At 34.8% G+C, this 21,808-nt stretch overlaps 1 protein-coding gene across 1 annotated transcript in view; it reads left to right on the top strand.

The window, feature by feature from the left end:
• LOC113224949 (vacuolar protein sorting-associated protein 13B-like) overlaps nt 1-21,808 on the top strand; it is a 753,925-nt gene that overhangs the window by 145,562 nt on the left and 586,555 nt on the right. The window contains exons 7-8 of the mRNA XM_026454950.2: nt 6,114-6,248; nt 7,033-7,206. Of these exons, the coding sequence (XP_026310735.2) occupies nt 6,114-6,248; nt 7,033-7,206 (309 nt within the window). The remainder of the gene's footprint in view (nt 1-6,113; nt 6,249-7,032; nt 7,207-21,808) is intronic.

Genomic DNA, 21,808 nt, shown 5'->3' with positions numbered 1-21,808 from the left:
GTGTGATGTTCCCCTTCCCGAGTCCAAGTGATCTCATTGTTCAGTTCCCACCTATGAGTGAGAACATGCGGTGTTTGGTTTTCTCTTCTTGTGATAGTTTGCTAAGAATGATGGTTTCCAGCTGCATCCATGTCCCTACAAAGGATGCAAACTCATCCTTTTTTATGGCTGCATAGTATTCCATGGTGTATATGTGCCACATTTTCTTAATCCAGTCTGTCACAGATGGACATTTGGGTTATTCTTGGAGTTAATAACTGTCTTGGAGTTAACTGTCTTTTTTTTTGTTGTGGTTGATTAGTGTTTTATGTACTTATTTTTAATTAATTCCCCCAAACTCTGACATAAACATATCTTCTCTCAATGCCTTCAGGTGCATGAGATAATTACTTTCAATTTTTGGAGTCATTGTTTTTTTAAATGCTCGTTCCTCCTGCTTTTCTCTTTGTTCCCTAGGCCTACTATAGAGATGTCTTGAAATTTCCTTTTATCATTTTCCTGGGATTTCCTTTTCTCCTATTGAATCCCGTTTCTTAGACCATATACGTTACTCTTTCTTGATTTACTCTCTTTTTTAGATGGAGCAAAATCCTCTGGTTATCTTCCTGGTATAGGAAGTAAACTTTTTTCAGGTCTGACATGTTTGAATGAATCTTCATTTTATCTTTATATGTAATTGATTAGACTGTATATAGATTTTTAGGGTGGGAGTGATTTTCCTACAGAAATTTGATAATCACATTATTGTCTTCTTGCTTTTGCGTTTCTGTTGAGAAGTTTGATGCCATTCTAATTGTTTAACCTTTTTTTGTTACCTGTTTTTGTTTTTATGTGTATGTGTCTGTCTTATGTCAGAAGCTTTTAGGAGTGTCTCTTTAGCCCTAATGTTCAGGTGGTATGAGTTTATGTGTGTGTGTTTTTCATTTGTTATACTGGATACATAGTAAACACTTTTAATTTGGAACTCCTTTTCTACAGTTTGGGAAATACTCTTGAACTATGTTTTTGATTCTTTTCCCCATTTTCTTTTAATAGTTCCTTCTAGACCTTTTGTTTTTTAGATATTGGATTGCTTAGTTGATCTTTTCATTTTATTTACATTTTTCTTCCATTTTCATTCTCTGGATTTTTTGGTTTTAATTTATGGGAGATTTTCTCAACTTTATTTTCCAATCTATTTATTAAAGATAATTAGCATCATATTTTTAATTTCTAAGTGCTTGTTTTTGTTGTTTGTATATTTTAAATAAATGTTCATTTCCTAATGCAGTATCTTCTGTACTGTCTTTGAGGACAGAAATCATTATTATTATTATTTGAAGTTTTCTTTTGCTCCTGGCTTTGTCTGTTTACCCCATGTTCCTTTTCTTTATGTTTTAAAATAATATCTGCCTGTCACACTTGTGATTTCCATCTAATATTTAACGATCCTTCATATTGCAGAATGAAGTACAAAATAACTGAAACCTCTGTGTGAGGTTGGAATTTGTTGATTGTAGGGGAATTGGACACATAGCTCATTTTTGGTTTGAGGATAATCGATTATCATTGTCATGGTTCCTTTTTCTTGAGCTTGCTCGTTTTTACAGAGAGAAAGCCGTCCATTTCCTTCTTGAGGTTTCTAAGCCTGGTACTTAGTAAAGGAAGGGGAGATTTCATTATCAGGAATCCAGAATCCAGATTCTAAGATAATTCCCCCCTTTTAGCATATGGTTGTATTTCATATTTCTCAGTTGAGAGTCCTCCTGGTTTAACCTCTCCAAAGTAAACCCTTTAGTCTTCTGCCAGGTGAGTGTCAGGTAGTTACTGACACTCATGGATTAGAGGAGAGGATTCTACATGGATTAAGAAAAATGATCTGTGGTCACTAGATAAAATTTTAGTCACCTCCTCATCTTTCTAACCTCATCTGCATCCCTGCCTTCAGTGCTGCGTGGCCTCTTTTTAATTCTTATATTTCTGGGGCTTATTGCAGGATAAATTTGCTTATTAGTTTAATTACCCACAGGCACTTATCTCTGTTCTACTAAGGCTACTCATTGCTACTTGTTCATCAGATATCCATCTTTCCAAATTTAGATGATAGCTCTTGCTTGTTTGAGAGCAGCCTATTTGGCTCTTGTCTTTTTATTTTTGGTTCTTTGTTAGTTTAGTGCCTTAAAATAATTTCTTAATAGTCTTTTGGTGGACTTCAGTGGGGGAACAGAAGTAATCATATGGTTTTACTCCTTAATCTTTTAATTCCACAGAGATATATAGATCTTTCTTGTTAGTTCATCTTTTAATATGTACATCATAACTACAAAAGTGATTGTAAGCTGATTACTGAACACTAGAAAGTTGACACTGAGGGAAAGGTCTCAGTGAGTCTTAAAGAATTATGGAGGGCAAGAAGGTTGGTGGAAAAATAATTAGGGTTAGCCTGGGCATCATAGTGAGACCCTGTCTCTACAAAAAAAGCAGGTGTGGTAGAGTACATACCTATAGTCCCAGCTACCCAGGAGGCTGAGATGGGAGGATCACTTGAGCCCAGGGGCTCAAGATTACAGTGAGCTATTAAGTTTAGGAAACTGTAAAAGAAGCCGTGTTATAAAATAATTTTAAAGAAACTCATTTGGTCTATCCATATTCTTTTGCTTTTGTATATACCAGAAACTAATTGAGATTTTTGGTTCTGAACATCATCAATGACTCTTTAGGAAATCTTTCAGTAGCTCTTGTTTGCTGACTACTATATAGGTTTCCTGTATTTCTTTTGAAAAATTGGTATTGAATGAGAGTCTGACCCTAAGGCATAAGAGCCAGGGGAGGGCAGGGTATCATTAAGTTCTGTTTCTGTCTCATCATCTAACATAGTGATTGGAACAGGTTAAGTTATCCATTGATTATACCTCCCTGCAAATACAGTAGATGTTAAATAGAGTTGCTCCGCATCCTTTCTTATAAAGAAAAATGAGATCCAGGCTTTGCCACTTTCTGACTTGGGCCTTTGCAAAATCCTTATTTCTCCAATCCTTTTTTTATATATATAGAATGAAAATAGTAGTAATAGCTCCTAAGGATTATTTTGTGTGTGCCAAATAAATAAAATAAACTGGGTACCATGCATGGCACTCAGTAAGTGCTCAATGAATGTTAAGTGCTATGATTACTATTATTGATACTACTGCTGCTGCTTTTATTGCTGCTGCTGCTACTACTACTACTACTACTACTACGATGATGATGATGATAGTATTAGCATTTTTGGCATCATTTAATTTTCTGAGATATTAAAATTTCCTGAGACATGAATTTTGAGAATCTGTTAAAAAATGCTTTAAAATGTGTAAAGTTTTAGATACCATTTCATAGGTGTAATGAACTCCTTAAAGTGTGCTATAGACCATAGGTTTAGAACTCCTTCTCAGAGGATAATGGATACCACTTCAAATGGACACAATTCAGGTGGCAAATATTGGAAAATAGCAACCAATCAGTACACAATTATATAAAGACAAAATACAAATTAGCAAATTAATAGCTTCAAGTGTTAGTCCGTTTTCATACTGCTGTAAAGAACTGCCTGAGACTGGGTAATTTATAAAGGAAAGACATTTAATTGATTCACAGTTCCACATGGCTGGGGAGGGCTCAGGAAATTTACAATTATGGCAGAATGCGAACGGGAAGCAAGTACCTTCTTCAGATGGTGGCAGGAGAGAGAATTACCAGCGAATGAGGAAGTGCCATGCTTTAAAAACCATTAGATCTTGTGAAAACTCCCTCACTATCATGAGAACAGCATGAGGGAAACTGCTCCCATAATCCAGTCACTTCCCACCTGGTTCTTCCCTTAAAACCTTGAGATTATAATTCAACATGGGGTTTGGGTGGGGTCACAAAGCTAAACCATATCATAAGGGTTGATTTGGGACAAGGTATTTCTCAGGATAACATTCTCTAACCATTTGCAAATCATTTAATGTACTTGTTAAATAGCAGAATTCTGGGCCATAGCTCAGGATGACTGAATCATAATTTCTTTGAGAGATTATGAGTCTTCTTGAATACCCTAAAGTTCAAAGTCAAGGATTTTAGAATGTTTACTACAACTATCATAGAAAGTGTATGGTCTTCTTAACTATTCATACATAGTTAAGGAAGCTTCAAAAACAAAGGATGGAATTTATTTAACCAAAGTGTGGAAAGGGAAAAATAGGCGAATTACGTTGGTGGGTTTTCATGAATAGTTGGCAAAATGAGTGACGAAGTCTTCTGTGATGGGATCAGATTGTGTTAAACACCCTAGATTTTTCACATAGTAACTGTTGTCCTCTGGGCAAAAATTAGTTACCTTCTCTGATCTATTGTATCCTCACCTGTAAAATGAAAATAATAATAATATCTATAATATAGGCCTGGTGTAATGACTGAATGAGAAAATGTACATAACACATACTGAAGTCCTCAGTAAATGTTAATTGATTAGAGTTAATTGTCATTATCATCATCATCATCACTATCGTCATCATTTTAGTGGTGGTTATCCATTCTGTCAGTATAATATTCTTAAGGTTTCTTTGCCTGTATAATTCTCACCTACCCTTAAGGATCAAAATGAGGTTCTCCCTTTTGATTACATTTTTCTAACCATTTATTTATGGGAATCACTACCTTCTGTGCTTTTATATCCTTTAGCAAGTAGTATATAATAAAGATGTTAATATCTACTTTTTTGGTTAATTGATAAAAATTTATTTGCTTCCTATTTATCTACACAGAGCAAGTGAATATTATTTATAAGCTATTGTATTTTAACACAGGAGCTATTTGAGCTACAGGTTGAGTGATCCCCTACTCTGAAAATTCAAAATCTGAAATGTTCTAAAATCTGAAACTTTCTGAGAGCCAACGTGACTCTCAAAGGAAATGTTCATTGGAGCATTTTTGGTTTTTGATTTTCAGAGTGGAGATGCTCCACTGGTAAATATATAATACAAATATTCCAAAATTCAACAAAATCCAAAATTCAAGACACTTCTGCTCCCAAGTATTTTGGATAAGGCATCCTCGATCTGTATTTTGTTTCTGTTTCCTCATTTCACCTGACCAAGATATTTCAGAGAATTTGTTTACTCAGGTAGAGTCTCACTCTGTCGCCAGACTGGAGTACAGTGACGCGATCTCTGCTCACTGCAACCTCTGCCTCCCGGGTTCAAGTGATTCTCCTGCCTCAGCCTCCCTAGCAGCTCGGACTACAGGTGCATGCCACTATGCCCAGTTAATTTTTGTATTTCTTTTTTAGTAGAGACGGGGTTTCACCATGTTGACCAGGATGGTCTCGATCTCTTGACCTCGTGATCTGCTTGCCACGGCGGATCACGCCATGGTGCATGCACCACCATGCCCGGCCTAGGTGGAGACATTTAAACATAAAACTACCTGAGTAAGGCCAGGCCGCGGTGGCTAACACCTGTAATCCCAGCACTTTGGAAGGCCCAGGTGGGTGGATCACCTGAGGTCAGGAGTTCAACACCCGCCTGGCCAATATGGTGAAACCTCGTCTCTACTAAAAATACAAAAATTAGCCAGGCTGGTGGAACGCACCCGTAATCCCAACTACTAGGGAGACTGAGGCAGGATAATTGCCTGAACCCAGGAGGCAGAAATTGTAGTGACCTGAGACTGCACCACTGCACTCCAGCCTGGGTGACAGAGCGAGACTCTGTCTCAAAATAAATAAATAAATAAATAAAGTCTTCACCTAAATTAAACTCGACTGTATAAGTTAAATTTGTTTTAAAATGAAAAATCTTACTCTGTTTTCTAAAGCCAAATATTTTTAAAACTGTTTATTGTTTTTTTTAAAGTATTTGTACATTTACTTTTATTTCTTGTGCTTGACTAATCAAGAATTGACTGCATAAGTATAGTTATGAGAGTTCTGACCATTTATTTTAAATTTGCATCCTTTCACCTCTGAAACACTAAACTATGAAACCTAACACAAATACTGTAAGAACATCTGAGGTAGATAGTTAAAGTATAATTAAGTTTAAATGCCTTGGTGAAGGAGTATAAAAATTATTTAAATTCAATCGGCTAGTACATTTGCAGTTTTCTTTTATTAGGTGTGAAATCTAAGAATCTCCTGCCAACTCTTGAAGGCTCAATCCAGAATGTTGAATTGAAGTACTGCAGCACATCATTGGTCAAATGTGCCTCTGGGACCATGGGATCAATAAAAATTTGTGCCAAAGCCCCAGGTATGTGCAGCTGGACCGTGTAAAACTTTATTGCCTGTATAGGAGAATTGGCCTTGCATTTTACAAGGAACGTTACTGAAACAAGAATTTACTCATTGTTTCTGTGAATCAGACATTTTAAATTTTTACTTAGAAATTTTTCTAATTGTACCAGGATGATACTTCTTGACTTTAACAAATTAATTTTTATTTAGGGAAAAATGCTGAGTTTTATGAATGATTATGAGGGAGAAAAAGGATTGTTTATTATACTTTTTGGGGGAATAGGAGGTGTGTGTGTGCGTGTGTGTGTGTATATATATATGTGTGTGTGTGTATATATATATACACACACATATATAAAAGACACTTAAATTAAAAAGTTGTTATTATAATATAATTAAATAGGAGACCCAATTGTTTTTAAATTTTGGTTGCAAATGACTTTACCTTCCTACCAATATTTTATTTCATAATATATTTTTAAAACTATTTGTGATTTTTTTCAGTGCAAAGTGATTTTAAGGTAAGTTTATAAAGGTCCAGATTTCATTTAATTTTTAGAAGACAGTGTGTTGTTTCCTTTTATAACCTTTTCTGGACATGTTCTGCATTCATTAGCAAATACGAAAACTTAAGAGTTAAAAATGCTTTACATGTTATGAAACTCAGTATAATTAAATGTATAGCTAATATCAAATTAAATAGAAATGTTATATTATGGTGTTAGTATATTTTAAAATCAAACATTCTCAAGTGACTCATGTTTTATTTTTGTTATTGTCTTACAAATATTTCTTTTCAGTTGATAGTGGAAAAGAGAAGTTGATTCCCTTGCTTCAGGGTCCTTCCGACACTAAAGACCTTCATGGCACCAAGTGGCTCAACGAGAGTAGAAAGCCAGAGTCTCTCTTAGCTCCAGATTTGATGGCCTTCACAATCCAAGTTCCACAATATATTGACTACTGCCACAATTCTGGTAAGTACAAACCTATCATTATTCCCTTATTTTGCATTATTTTTCCCAGAAAGGCTTTTAAAATTGGTATTTTTTTTTTTTTTTTAGCTATTTTTGTCAATTGGCTTTCTCTGCAGTTGTGCTTTTTCAAAATTCAGATTAAGAATTTTTGTATCACTTTTGTTAATTGGAATGTGTTTATAAATAATAATGATTTTATTTATATGAGAGAATTTAGCTGTATGTATAGTGGTTAACTTCAGATTCACCTATATAAGGAACAACTGAGTTTTAAAATATAGCATATCATTATAATGCAGACTTTCTAGGGATAGTAGCACTTTGTAACCCACAGTTTGTCATGTGTAAATTAGGTGTTTTTACCTTCTATAATTTTTTAGGAATGAAAAGATTTGATGGTAGAACTGAGAAAAAAATCTCAGAGGCCATTATCTCATTTTTTAGAGTTTTTTTTTTTTTTTTCCTGGTAGCACTTTGAATAGAATCTATTTCATTTTATTCTACACCGTAATAGCAGAGCTATACCTCTCATGTTGAGAGGAGGTATCAGAAGGATCAATGAAGACTGAGAAAAGAAAAATGTATGATAGGTAGAGATCACTATCAGCCATGAATTCACTTAGCCAGTGTGTGGTTAGCAAAGTCAGGGTGTTCAGTCAATGAGGCTAGCAACATGATAGTAATATAGACATTTGTTTTAAAAGATAGGTGGTCCACATTTTCTCTCTAGAAATAACTGGCTAGTGAGTAGTTTCAAATAGTTGCTTAAGAGTAGAGCTTCATTAACATTATTCAATAACTACTGTAGCTTATTGAAAGTGTGTTCAGCACTAGTATGTTCAAGTAGAAACTATGAAAAGATTTGCAATTAACTGAGCAGAGACTATGTAGAGGTGAATATTGAATAAAGCAGTACACAAGTGAATATATAGAGGGACACAAAACATTTGAAAGATGAATATATCATGGTAATATTTGCAGTTGAGTGGCATCCACACTGATAACTGGAAATTAGTATTTGAAAGGTGAGTCTAAGGATGCTGTCTGTCAGCATGCTTCTAAGGACAGCACACCTCAAAAATAAGATTTCAGCCTAGTAAGAATGGGTTAAAGAACGAATGACTAGAGGATGACTCCAGGATCCAAAGTAGGGCTGTCGCTGTAGAGAAAAGATTTTACCAATGTCTTAAGGCAGGGATTGGTAAACACTTTATTAAAGGGCCTGACAGCTAATATTTTAGGGTTTATGGCCCATACAGTCTCTTTCTCAACTATTTCTGCTGTTGTAGCACAAAAATAGCTACAGACGAGACTTAGATGAATGGATGTGACTGTGTTTCAATAAAGCTTTATTTATAAAAGCAGGAAGTGGGCCAGATTTGGCCTATGTGGTTTGTCTAACATGGTTATAGGAAGAAGGAATTGGTGGATAAATATCATGGCTTTGTTAATGCCTATTTAATCATGTTCCTTAAATATATTGTTTGGTAAACTTCTTTATAGAATTACCCATATAATAATTTTTGTTTTCAAATAATAAACCTAAGATGATACTAAAATGACCAGACCATTCAGTTACAATTTTGATACCTAAGAAGAGATTAATCTTACTAGAATCTTGCCATTGAAGAAAATTCTTACCTAATTTTTGGTTTACCGTATATACAATTAAAATAAATTAATAAGTTGAGTGTATTTAAATAATCTGTCCTTCTAACAATATTTATATTATCTTTTGTAATTTAAATGCATTTCTAGGGTCACAAAATTTTATTTGTGGTTTTAACTTTTTATATGGCTCTAAAAGTAAACTGGTATAAGAAAAATTATCTGTGACACCTATAATATTTATAAAGTTTTAACTTTTTCTTGCTGTTAAGGAAATTCACCTAATCTGCAACATTAGTGTATGTTTATGGATTTGTGTGTAAAATTTTAATGTGATCATGTATTTAGTGCTTTGAAAATTTTCCTTTGGGTATGTTTTAAACCTAAAATGTAATATATTTTAACTTAAAACTACATTCACATAGTTTATTTGGGGCATTTTTAAATTTAAATTTTTCATCCACCCTAGAACTGCCACCCACATTCATGGCTTAGGTATTTATGGTATGGTTTAGAGTGCTAATAAGTACTATTTTTATGCCAGTTTTAAAATAATTTGGATTAATCTTATGTTCTTGTAACAAGATTTAAATTGGATGTGTATGTGAGTATGACTGATGTTATAGACAAATCATAAGTAAATCTTAAATGAAAAATTTAATAATTCATTAACAGTCCTTCAAGACTTTACTAAAATATTATACTTTCAGCAAGTACTTTCCTGACCATTGTATCTAAATTTCTCTCTCTGTCTCCTACACACATATTGACATTTCTTATTTCTCTATACTTCTTTTGTTTTCCTTAGTGCTTATCAGAATCTACCATACTATATATGTTAATGATTTATAATGTTGATTGTTTCCCCTGCTATTAGAATTTTATGCTTCATTTGTGCAGGATGTTTTGTCTCTTTTTGGTCACTGTTGTATTCCCAGTGTCTAGACCAGTACCTGGTACATAAGCTAACAATAAATACTTATTGAATGAATAAGCAAGTAACTGATGATTACATTTACTTTCCTTTGGTTTTTGAAGTTGAAGCATAATGGAATAGAGACAGGAATCTTTCCAGAGGCTTAAGGGAAGAAAAAGATGTTAGGTGGTTAAATCTTTTAGGTGAACAGTTAAAGGGAAGCATGAGTGGTCTCTGCTTGTGTTTTCACAGATAGATGTCTAGGTGAGGTTGTTAATGAACTTTTCCCATGAGCTTATAGAATTTGAATGATGATCATACTAACTGGCTTTTTTAGGGTCATGGCATGACGTGTGGAAGACAGCTGCCCCTTGTGCATATACTTAAATTGAGGGGGATGGATGGTTAAACTGGGGACCAGCAAATGTTGCAGATGCTATGTAAAAGTCAATTAGAAAGTGAGTTTTTAGAGGAGCTAATTACCTAAGCAGCCTTTTGACTGTGATTTGAGAATGTGAGGGAATGGACAGCTTTATTAATGGGGATTTGGAATTATGACGGAAAGAAATATTAATGGTATTAGTAAAACTCATAGAAACAGTACTTTACAATTAAAAAATCACATTTGTGTAAATTATTTTATTTGCTTACAAATCAAAACTGTTTTAGGCAGAGAAAATATAATTTGTGTCTTGCAGAGGAGGAAATAGATGCCTAGAAGTTCAATGACTTCTCCAATTGCCTAGCAAGTCAGACTTTGAACTAGAACTTGGAACTTCTAACTGTACATTTTCCCACCATGTTGGGTGTTGGGCTGTTTATCATTTTCTCTTTTAACCTTAGAATCCACCTTACTGAACACTGCATCCTTCAGTCTTAAAAGTTCCTAATGTAAAGGATCTCCTTTTTTACTTTATATTAAGCACTGTCAAAAGAGCCACACTGTCATCTTATAGCATTGCTTTGACTTTGAAGTTTCAGCAATTCCCTTTACACTTACCCCTCTTCCCTCCTTGATTGCATTCTGTACTTGACAAACTCTGATTAACAGCAAAGGAGCTGAATGCTCTGATTAGAATACAATGTGCCAGCACACATTCTGTATTTATGGTTACTACTCAGGGGAACCATTTAATGTCACATTTCTTAGTTTTGTATAGATACAACAGGTCAAATAGGGAAATATATGCTTCTCTGGTTCCTTCGTAGGTAGAAGCACTTGGTGACTATAACTGATATATGTAAAACATTTAAAAATAGATTCTGCCAGGTGCAGTGTCTCATCTCTGTAATCCCAGCACTTTGGGAAGGGTGAGGTGGAAGGATCACTTGAGCCTGGGAGGCAGAGGTTGCAATGAGCCAAGGTCGCATACTGCACTGTAGCCTGGGTGACAGAATGCAACCCTGTCTCAAAAATAAATAAAAATAAAAATGGGGTTCTAAATATTTTTCTTCCCCTCCTTTTTTTTTTTTTTTGAGACAGAACTTGCCCACGCTGGAGTGCCGTGGGCATGATCTCAGTTTACTGAAACCTCCGCTTCCTGGGTTCAAATGATTCTCATGCCTTACAGAGGCGCACCACCACGTCTGGCTAATTTTTGTATTTTTAGTAGAGACGGGGTTTCACCATGTTGGCCAGGCTGCTCTTGAACTCCTGGCCTCATGTAATCCACCCGCCTTAGCCTCCCAAAGTGTTGAGATTACAGGCATGAGCCACTGTGCCTGGACTCCCTTGTCTTTTTATTATAGACTTTGGCTCTTCTTATGCTATATTTTCCGTATGATTCATAGCAGGTTCTGCTTGCTAAAGAGTTCTGAGTCTTTGTTAATCATGGTATTAATGTGTAAATAAATTTTGAAGTGTCTGCTATTTAGGGATATAAAATGACCATGAATTACTATCAGCTTAGAATCAAAAGAATTTAGGCCATCATTTCAATTTTTTTTTGAAACGGAATCTCGCTCTGTCACCCAGGCTGAAGTGCAGTGACATGATCTTGGCTCACTGCAACCTCCGCCTCCCGGGTTCATGCCATTCTCCTGCCTCAGCCTCCCAAGTAGCTGGGACTACAGGCACCCGCTACCATGCCCAGCTAATTTTTTGTATTTTTAGTGGAGACGGGGTTTCACTGTGTTAGCCAGGATGGTCTCAGTCTCCTGACCTTGTGATCCACCCACCGCAGCCTCCCGAAGTGCTGGGGTTACAGGCATGAACCATTGCGCCTGGCCCGTCATTTCAATTTCTAAGCCAGTGTTAGGAGTTCTGTTTATATGTCTCCTGCTCTCTATTTGCTCTAGCTCTGCTGGCCTTTTTTGATGTCCTCTGTGGTGGTTATGTATTTACATGTACTGTTTTTTCTGTCTAGGATTCTCACAACCATCCTTACCCTTTTTATACCTGTTTATTTCCAGCTCAGTCTCAAGATCTCAGCTCAACTACTATTTATCCAAGGAAGCCTTCTGTGACTGCCTTTTCCCTACTCTCTCCCATGCCACTCAATTTAATTAAGTACCTCTTTTACATTCTTTCATAGCTGTTAAGATGGTGTATATTTATATATGTCTTTACCACTTGACAGTAAGTTCCATGCGGGCAGAATTAATCACTGGTTGCTTACCATTTTATCTCCAGGGCCTGTCATTGATTAATGCACAAAGAATGCATGAGAAATCATTTGTTGAATGAATGAATAAATGAATGAACATTTATGACAGATGTTCAAGGGTGTAAATTTGACAGATTAAATAGTAGGTTCTTAATACATGTTAGCCTCCTTTTCTTTTCTCTATTTCTGTTTCTTCTTCCTCTTCCTTTTCCTTCTGCATGTATCTACCACTAGAGAAAATATCTACCAATATCTTCCTCTGTAAGATAGTTCTAATTACTATTAGATTATTTATTCACTGGACTGTAACTTCCATTTACTGGTCTGATTTTATTCTTATAAATGACATGAAATAATGTATCAGCCTGAAACATACCTGACAACACATATTATTTTACCTTTCTTACCTTTTTTTCCCTTCCTTTCATTTGGTATTCATCCTCTTTAGTCTCCAGCATTTACTGCTATGGTTGATCATACCCTTTCTATTCAATCCTTAGTTTCTCTTGGCTTCTAAGTGTTCAGAGACAAGTCTCTATAGCAGTGGTCCTCAACTGTTTTGGGCACCCGGGACCTGTTTCATGGAAGACAATTTTTCAAAGGACTTGGGTGGTGGGGGATAGTTTCCAGATGAAACTTGTCCACCTCAGATCATCAGGCATTAGATTGTCATAAGGAATGTGCAAGCTAGATCCCTTGCGTGCGCATTTCACAACAGGCTTTGTGCTCCTATGAGCATCTAATACTGCTGCTGATCTGACAGGAGGCAGAGCTCAGGCATTAATGCTTGCTTGCCTGCCCACTCTTCACCTTCTGCTGTGTGGCCCAGTTCCTAACAGGCCATGGACTGGTACGGGTCCATGACCCAGGGGTTGGGGACCCCCTGATCGATAGGTCTTTTTTGTTTTTGCACTTCTTGTGAATGGAGGTGCTGACTGCCCTTTGTTCTGGACTGTCTATTCAAAGATGTTCTTATAGTGAACAGCCTTGGAAGACAAATATCATGTCTCATTCTGGAGCAAAGAGAAAGCATGCTTACTGTTATAAAACATTTGGTTTCTTAACTTAGGGTTCATCTCCTGTTACGTAATTCACTGCATGTACAGGCAGCCATCTGAAGAAACCTGCATACCATCCCCTCTGTGAGACTTGTGGGCAAAGGGAACAGATGCAAATATGTTGATACTGGTGTTGCTTCCTGTGCCATAGGTAATAACGTCCTTATTTGTGACTTGAGATCTTTGTCTTCTGCAGCCTTCTTGAAACTGTGGTAGTGCATGGTCTTAGGTCCCTCACAATTCTTGACACCAGAACAATGTCATTTCTTGGTTTTCCTTGCTTTGTTTCCCTCCTCAAAGATGTTTCTTTTTTCTGTTCCTTAAATGTAGGTTGTTACCAAGATTATATTATTGACCCTGTCTTTGTATCTGAATGATCTAATCAATACTTCTGTTTTCAGCAACCAACCATAAGTTTATATCTTTCTGTCCATTTATTTTCTTTTGAGATCTGGACTGCAAATTTCAGCTACTTCTTAAATATTTTCTTTGGATATTTTAATGGTCCAAATACATTCAAAACTAAACTCAGTATAATTTTTTATTCCCTATTTCATGCTTCATTATTCACTCTTTTAATTAATGGCACTATTTCCCTTTTAATACTGTCAATTTCAGCACTACCTCAATTCTGCCTTCTTTCTTCCCTGCACAAGGTTGATGTTTTATAAAAGCTTCTACCACTCCACCAATTAAATATCCTAGGTAAAACATCATATGATTTGTCTTCAGATTGTCAAACCGACTACTTCCACTACATGTTTGAAAATGTCTTCTTTAAAATGTTACTCTAAAATTTAACACTGTCCTCCACATACCACAAAGTACAATATATGTACTTCTCAGATTTGTATAGGGGACTTCTATTCAGTTGCTACTTGTCTTGAGTTTGTATGCTACTTGGAAACCGTGGATCTTTTTCACACGAACTACTCTTAAGACATTTTTACATACTTTATATGTCTACATTAGTTTATGAACCTACGTGGAAAGCTTTATACTTATTTCTATGAAATTTCACCTAATTGATTTTGGTCCACCATTAACGAAGACGATACCTTTTTTTTTTTTTAAGACGGAGTCTCGCTCTGTCGCCCAGGCTGGAGTGCAGTGGCGTGATCTCAGCTCACTGCAAGCTCCGCCTCCAAGGTTTACGCCATTCTCCTGCCTCAGCCTCCCGAGTAGCTGGGACTACAGGCGCCCACCACCACGCCCGACTAGTTTTTTTGTATTTTTTTTGTAGAAACGGGGTTTCACCATGTTAGCCAGGATGATCTCGATCTCCTGACCTCGTGATCTGCCCATCTCGGCCTCCCAAAGTGCTGGGATTACAGGCTTGAGCCCCTGCGCCCGGCCGTGGATACCTTTTAAAGTATCTGCTTAGCTGTAGTCAGTTGTGCAATTCAAATGCACATACTATTTTTACTTTTAATATAATGAAACTAAAAATAACGGTTTTTAGTAAGGTAAGAAAAGTAGATTTATGATTGTGATGTTATTTTAAAATAATTTAAAATAAGTGTTCTTCTTAAAGTATCTTTAAATGTAATGCCAATGTAAACCAGTCTTTGTATTATCTTGTATAATTTGTTTCAGAATTAAGTAATATAAAATGTTTAACTTTACCAAATTGTAATAAATTAAAAATAATTTAAAATTTTACTCATCAAACACGGGAAACTTTTGATCATTGCTATTGGAAAGGAAAGCCACAATTACAATTCTAATCTCTGTAAATTTACTGTTACATTGGGAGGTAGTTCTTTCTCTTGATTAAAACATACCAGCAAACAGACACACTCTTTTGTTTCACCATTTGGAGTTGGTTGTTTAGAATATATTGTTTAGGAGTTTTAAAAATGGAGACAGTATTTTATATTGTAAGTTGTAGTTTGTAGAGAATGTCTGTTTTGGTTTCAAAAAATTCTGCTCCTAATGTAGAAATAAGCGAATTGCCTTGAAGTTATATGTTTAGTATTTTTGACAGAACACATGAGTAAGAATGCTTATATATTGTAGCAATTAAAGACAATTCACATTTGTGGTTTGGGCATAAATGTGTAAAAATTATACCCATCTATCTTATTACATTTCCTCTTTCCTCCCTGAGGACTTTACTATGTACTTTATCTGTAATTGTTGCCAGTTTTCTATCATGTTCCCACTGGGCTTCTGGTGCAAAAAATCTTATCCTCTTGATGACAGAGCTTGCCTGAATGATTTCATGCTCCTAGCATTTTTGTTCACGGGAATTAGGGGCAAAATGTAACTACAGCTGAACAGAGCGTCTATTTTTGTAATTTTGGAGTTTAGGCTCTGTTATTGGAACTAAATGAAGAGATGCAGGTGTTCTCCAGTCCAAGCCCTTTGGGAGTTTTGATGGTAGATGCTTGAAAAGAAAATGCATGTGTTTCCACAGTCAAACAGCAGCTGTGAGACAAGGATTTATGCTTTTCTCAGAACTTTGGGATTTCAAAATGTTACATTTAATCACAAGCCCAGAAAGGGGAGCAAATGTTAAAGATGTTACGCATAAAAGTAAGTTTACTGATTTCTTTACCACACGAACTAGTTGTGGGAACGTAGGACGTAAGTACTTTTTAATCATAATGCAAGCAATTTCTAAAGGATTATGATAATTGTAAGGACATTGCCTTTTGAAAATGTTACATTTCTAGTGCAGATAGTTTATCCTACTAATTTCTTAAATTATATTGATTTTTTACCATTTAGAGATGCAAACATAAGACGAAAGGTATGGTAAACTCTTTGTCATATGCATTTTAATTTTTTTTCCCAAAAAGTTTAATAAATATTTTATTGTAAAAACAATATTTTCAGGTACTAGAGATGTCAGGTTCTAGCTAGGATAGTAACTAAGGGAATTAACAGATATTTAAATACAGGTGTATATTTAAATGTTTACACAAAACAAAGCATATATATATATACACGTTTAAAATATTTTTTCTTTTTTCAAATCATGAAATTACTTTGTGTTGTAGTTGATTTTCAAATTTATCTTTATTAAAGCACCACCTTGCAGTATTACTTTGCCATTCTCCTATTTTTATTGCTCTACTTTTTTAGCATAATCATTCATTCATCTAACAAGTATTGCATATTTTTTGTGCGTAGAACTACAATGATGCATCAAAGTTTCTACAGTGAATCAACTTCTAATGAGGAGTAAGCATGTAAACAACTACAGCTGCATGAATGAATGATATAAAGGCTCATGTTTTGGGTTCAGCTTCATCCATTATAAATTATGTTACTTTGAGGAAGTAAACCTTTCTGAGTATTGGTTTCTTTTTTTCTTTACTTTATTTTGAGATAGGATCTTACTCTGTCATCCAGGAAGGAGTGCAGTGGTGCTTTCATCCTCTACCTCCTGGGCCCAAGAGATCCTCCTCCCTGAGTCTCCCGAATAGCTAGGACTACAGGCATGAGCCGCCACACCTGGCTAAATTTTGTGTGTGTGTGTGTTTTTTTTTTTTTTTGCAGAGACAGAGTCCCACAATGTTGCCCAGGTTGGTCTTGAACTCCTACATTCAAGCGATCTTTCCACCTTGGCCTCCCAAAGTGTTAGGATTATAGGCGTGAGCCACAGCGCCTGGCCTAGTGTTGATTTGTCATCTATAAAATGGAGATACTCTTATCTGCTTACTAAGATTGCTGTGAAGATTAAATTAAATACTGTATCCTCAAATACATTGTAAACTTTAAAGCATAACGTGGATTTTAAGTATTAATTATTCTGTTCAAAATAGTACCCTATATTAACCAGTCATTGAAAATGCAAGGTTTTTCTCTCAGTCCTTTCTTTTCCTTGCTTAATCTCGACATCCCAGCTAGTGGTATCTACTTTAAATTTTGTCTCAAGGTAAAAATGTGCAAACCTATGATTATGCATTTCTGAAGCTAGGAGCAAATCCTTTACATAGTTTCGTTATTCTCCTTCCACACTGAAATACACCCTGGAAGCTATGATGTGAGGAGTCAGGAACAGTTGCAATAGCAACAGGAAATTACTTCGCTTGCTTCCTTTGAAAGGTCCCAGATTCTGGAAGGAAGCCAGAGGGAGAAATCCCTTGAGCCTTAAGGGTAACCGGTTTTCCTCATTTATATAGCACAAGGTCAAATTTTTTGCATTTTTTACTGCTTGTATAGTAAAAGTAAACTGGCATTGAGAGTAAATAGTAGCTTCATTAATAAGTAGTAAATTAATATACAAAAAGTATTTGGGTTGTATACTGGGCTGCAGGTGAACTTGACTAGAAAATATGGACTGTCTCATAATTTCTCTAAAGTATGTTTTATATGGATCAAAAAGGTACCATTATTACTTTATTTTCTACTTAGAATATAATATGTTTTCTATGGGAGTTTTTATTTTTGCAACTCATAGCTTTTGTGTTTAAGATCCAATGACATTAACCTTGTGATCCTGTGCAGATTTTGAAGTTGGCTGTATAGTAGCTTTCATATAGGCCAAAAGAGGAGTAGAAGCTGTAGTGAACCCATAGGAGTTGCTTTACAAAACGCTTAGGGGTGAAATGCACATCAGTCTTTGCTACCTGCCCCTTCTCCTAGTTGTTCTATCCCCTCTAGAAAAAACCTCATTCTACTGACAGCCTTTGCATTCCTTTTATTCAGTCTGGTATACATGGGAATCATTCTTATACCATTGCATTGTTTTGCAAGTGAGACTCAGTTGTCTGTTAATATGTGAGAGTTTAAGTGTTTTACTAAGGATCTATCTGTTTTATTTTCACCTCCCTCTGACTTTTGCCCTTCCTCCTCCCCATCCCTTTCCTCTCCCCTCCCTTCCCAATTAATTACTCCTTCTAAGCACAACCATAGCACTTTCACTGTATCCTGCTGCAAATAGTCTTAACTGTTTGTAGGATTCCTTCCCCATGAAGCTGGGAGTTCCTAATGGCAGGGAACCATAACTAGTGTATGATAGGTATTCAGTAAATATAGGCTGGTCCAAAGGAAATTTTTTTTTGCCATTTGGGCATAGCCCTATTGTTTGCAGGTACATATTTCATTTCTGAATTGCTCTATGGGGAAAAATGTAGTCTGGCTTCAGTCTGTTAAAGAATAATTTTTAAATATAAAATCATAACTCTCATATAGATATATAAGTTAGACAAGTGCTAAAGATTTTATTTAACTCATCATTAATGAGAGTACCAGGCATATGTTACAACTAGATCAAAGGAGAATTTAAAAAACAGAGGCATTTGTTGATCAGTAATATTAAAATAGATTTGGAAATGAGCAAACTGGTTTTTTCCTTAATGGGGAAATGAGATCAATTGAACTTCTGCCTGACAGAATTTGCCCACCGTCAGTCAAGAATTATTTTGCTTTGCTATCAGTTATCTATAATTTACTGATTTGTAAAATTGTGTAAAGGCAATGAAAGGTGCAGAGTAGCATAGAGTCAGAATCAGATAACCTGAAAGGGTATGCTTTTAACAATGTAGAGTTCTACAGTGAAGCACAATTTATTTCCTAAAAGTCTTACTTAATTCCAGATGGCTAGGATATTTTTAGCTATAGGTGGTTTAAATATAGAGGCAGATCAGAAATAATTTTATGAAGGTTTAATGTGTGGTGGGAGAATTAAAGGGAAGTGATACCACCGGCAGAGGGCAGTAATGAAGTAACAGTTTCTTAAAGACAAAGGAAATATTGATTGCTGATAATTCTGGGCTAATTCTGTCGACCTTAACTTGAGTTTTATTTTTCAGATATTGCTGTACTAAGTTCCTTTCAGCCAGCTGCTTTGCCAATACCTGAAACTTGCCAGATTAAGGCTCATTTTAGTTTTGTTTTAGGCTTTGTTAATGAAATAAATAAATAAAATATTCTAATCTTGTTTTAGTTAAGTAAATAATGTGTTCTAACTTGTAAATACTTTTTTTGTATGGCAAATATTTGAGTTATCTATTGTAGATTAGGTGTTGCTTTAGGTATTAAGGAGATATATGTGTATGTGTGTATATATATATCTCCATACTGTATAGATAGATAGATAATCTCCTTATCTATGATGAGTTATGATATGATCTATGATAGATGGATATATGTAGCTATCTACACACATGAAAGTAGAGTTTCCAAGCCTCACCAAAGTAACATTCTGTTGATTATGATATTTTAATTTTAGTAGTTAATTTATTCTATTTTTTATGAGAATAAAACACTTAATATAGTATTATTTAAACTATCAGAAGTCTTTCTTTGAATCTAAAAATGACATCTAATTTCTACTAAAAGATAAAATCTGAAATATTGTGAAAATATCTATCTGGAAAAATATGATAGCCAAAGTTGTATAAAACTCAATTGTAGATAAATAATAAAAATACAAATACACCATAGAAAAATGGCCAAAGGAGACAAAAGTAAGAAGCACAAGTGATCAAAAACACATAAAAAATTCAAATTAACAAGTAGTCAAAGAAATCGATATTAAAACACTAACATTTTTTTACCTGTGAAATTGATAAATGTTTACTACATGATAAAACAAAACTGAGGAATTTATAATGAGAGGAGTACTTCCATAAAAGTCTGGCAGGTGTATGAATTAGTACAGAATCTCTAAAAATCAATTTAGCAAAATGTATGAAGAATTTAAGGGTGGTTATCTTTTATAATCCCACTTCTAAAGCTATATCCCAAGTGAGTAATCCAAGATGCATTTGAAAGACTTATATTTAAAGTATAAGGGTATTTATGTCAGCTTATTTATGCTAATCACAAATTATCTTTGTTATCTAATAGTAGGCAAGTTACCTAATAAAACAGTGTATTCATAGAAGGATATCTTTGAAATTAGCCAGTAGGAAATATTTGATGTCAAAAGAAAATGTTCATATTAAAAGCTTGTGTGAGAAAATAAAAGTATAAACCTACATATAAGATTCCAGTTTTGTAAAATTTCTTCAATATATACATATGAATATATGCATGCATATATATATATGTATTTATAAAAAGTTACTTTTAATAGTAATTAGCAGTGCTTAATGGGATTATGGGTCAACTCCCAGTCATACTTTTACTCTTCTATGTTTTTTGATATTTTCTGCAAACATAATAGACATTAAAAAATATTTCTTCTCCAAAATTACTAATTTTCAACCAATTATTTAGAGATCATTATGGTTATTTGGCTCACACATAGTATTCTTGCCCACTTAATTCTTATATAACCTTTAATAATGAAATAAAATTTCATTATTAAAGAATATGTGTATCCTGAAAGTCACAGAGTCTATAGCTCAATTTTTGAAGATGCTTTGGGGGTGCAGGTAGGAGGGATCTCAGTGTGTATGTGAATAAAATACCAAATTTTAAGATAATCATAATTTGCATTTCTCTTTGAATTGTTTTAGTCTAGTGACTAAAATGTCTAAAATAACTTTATTTTTCTGATAATTGTTTTCTAATTATAAATAAAATGTGTCTTCTTTTTGATGCATAGTTGGAATTTTATCATTAGTCAACTACCTGGGATAGTACAAAAGAACCTTCAATGACTTATGATCCAGGATCCAGATATTCACTTGAAAAATAGTTCTTTGACTATTTGCATGTATTTTGACATACGAACAAAGATATTGATTGTCATAGTTAAACTCCAAATTCAGCTGGGTGTGGTAGTTCATGCCTGTAATCTCAACACTTTGGGAGGCTGAGGTGGAAGGATCACTGAGTCCAGGAGTTTGAGACCAGCCTGGACAACATAGTGAGACCCCTGCCTCTATAAGTGAATGAATGAATGAATGAATGAATGAAAGAGAAAGAGAAAAAGAAATCAAGGTCAACTCGTGAAATCTTTTTTTGTTAAACCTTTGATGACGTTGAAATATTCCACATTCTTAATGGAAACTAGTGGAAGTTAATAGTCTAGATAATAATCTTACAGGGAGAGTTAAGAACAATAGTAAATTTGAATAATATCTAAAATCATCTACTTCAGGTAAAATAGGTTTAGTTGGGAGAATGCAATATATACTTCTATAGAGACACTATCTAGGTATTTATCAGTGTATCTATAATAGGACATTAGACATTGATGATATTGCCACTCTTTTTTGTTTTTACCTTCCCTTCTAGTCAGTTCCTCTCTTCTTGATTTGGGCTTTATTTAGAATTATTAGCTATGGTTAGTGTTACTTTGGGCTCAAGTTGAGAAATAGAACATTTCCTTGGGATAGCTGGATAAGGGTTGACAGAGACACAGGAAAAGTCAAGAATATAAAGACGATTCATTTCTATGTGGGCATGAGAATTTCTGAAATAATGAGCTGTAGTTGATGAAAAACAAGCAAAGTTTAGTGAATAATCTTTTCAGGAAGAAAGAAGGTGACCATGCCAAAATATATCAC

This window comes from Piliocolobus tephrosceles, chromosome 7 (assembly GCF_002776525.5).
Source record: "Piliocolobus tephrosceles isolate RC106 chromosome 7, ASM277652v3, whole genome shotgun sequence".
NCBI classification, from domain to species: domain Eukaryota; kingdom Metazoa; phylum Chordata; class Mammalia; order Primates; family Cercopithecidae; genus Piliocolobus; species Piliocolobus tephrosceles.
Note: the sequence above shows the minus strand (reverse complement) of the source record. Positions and strands in the feature narration are given on the sequence as shown.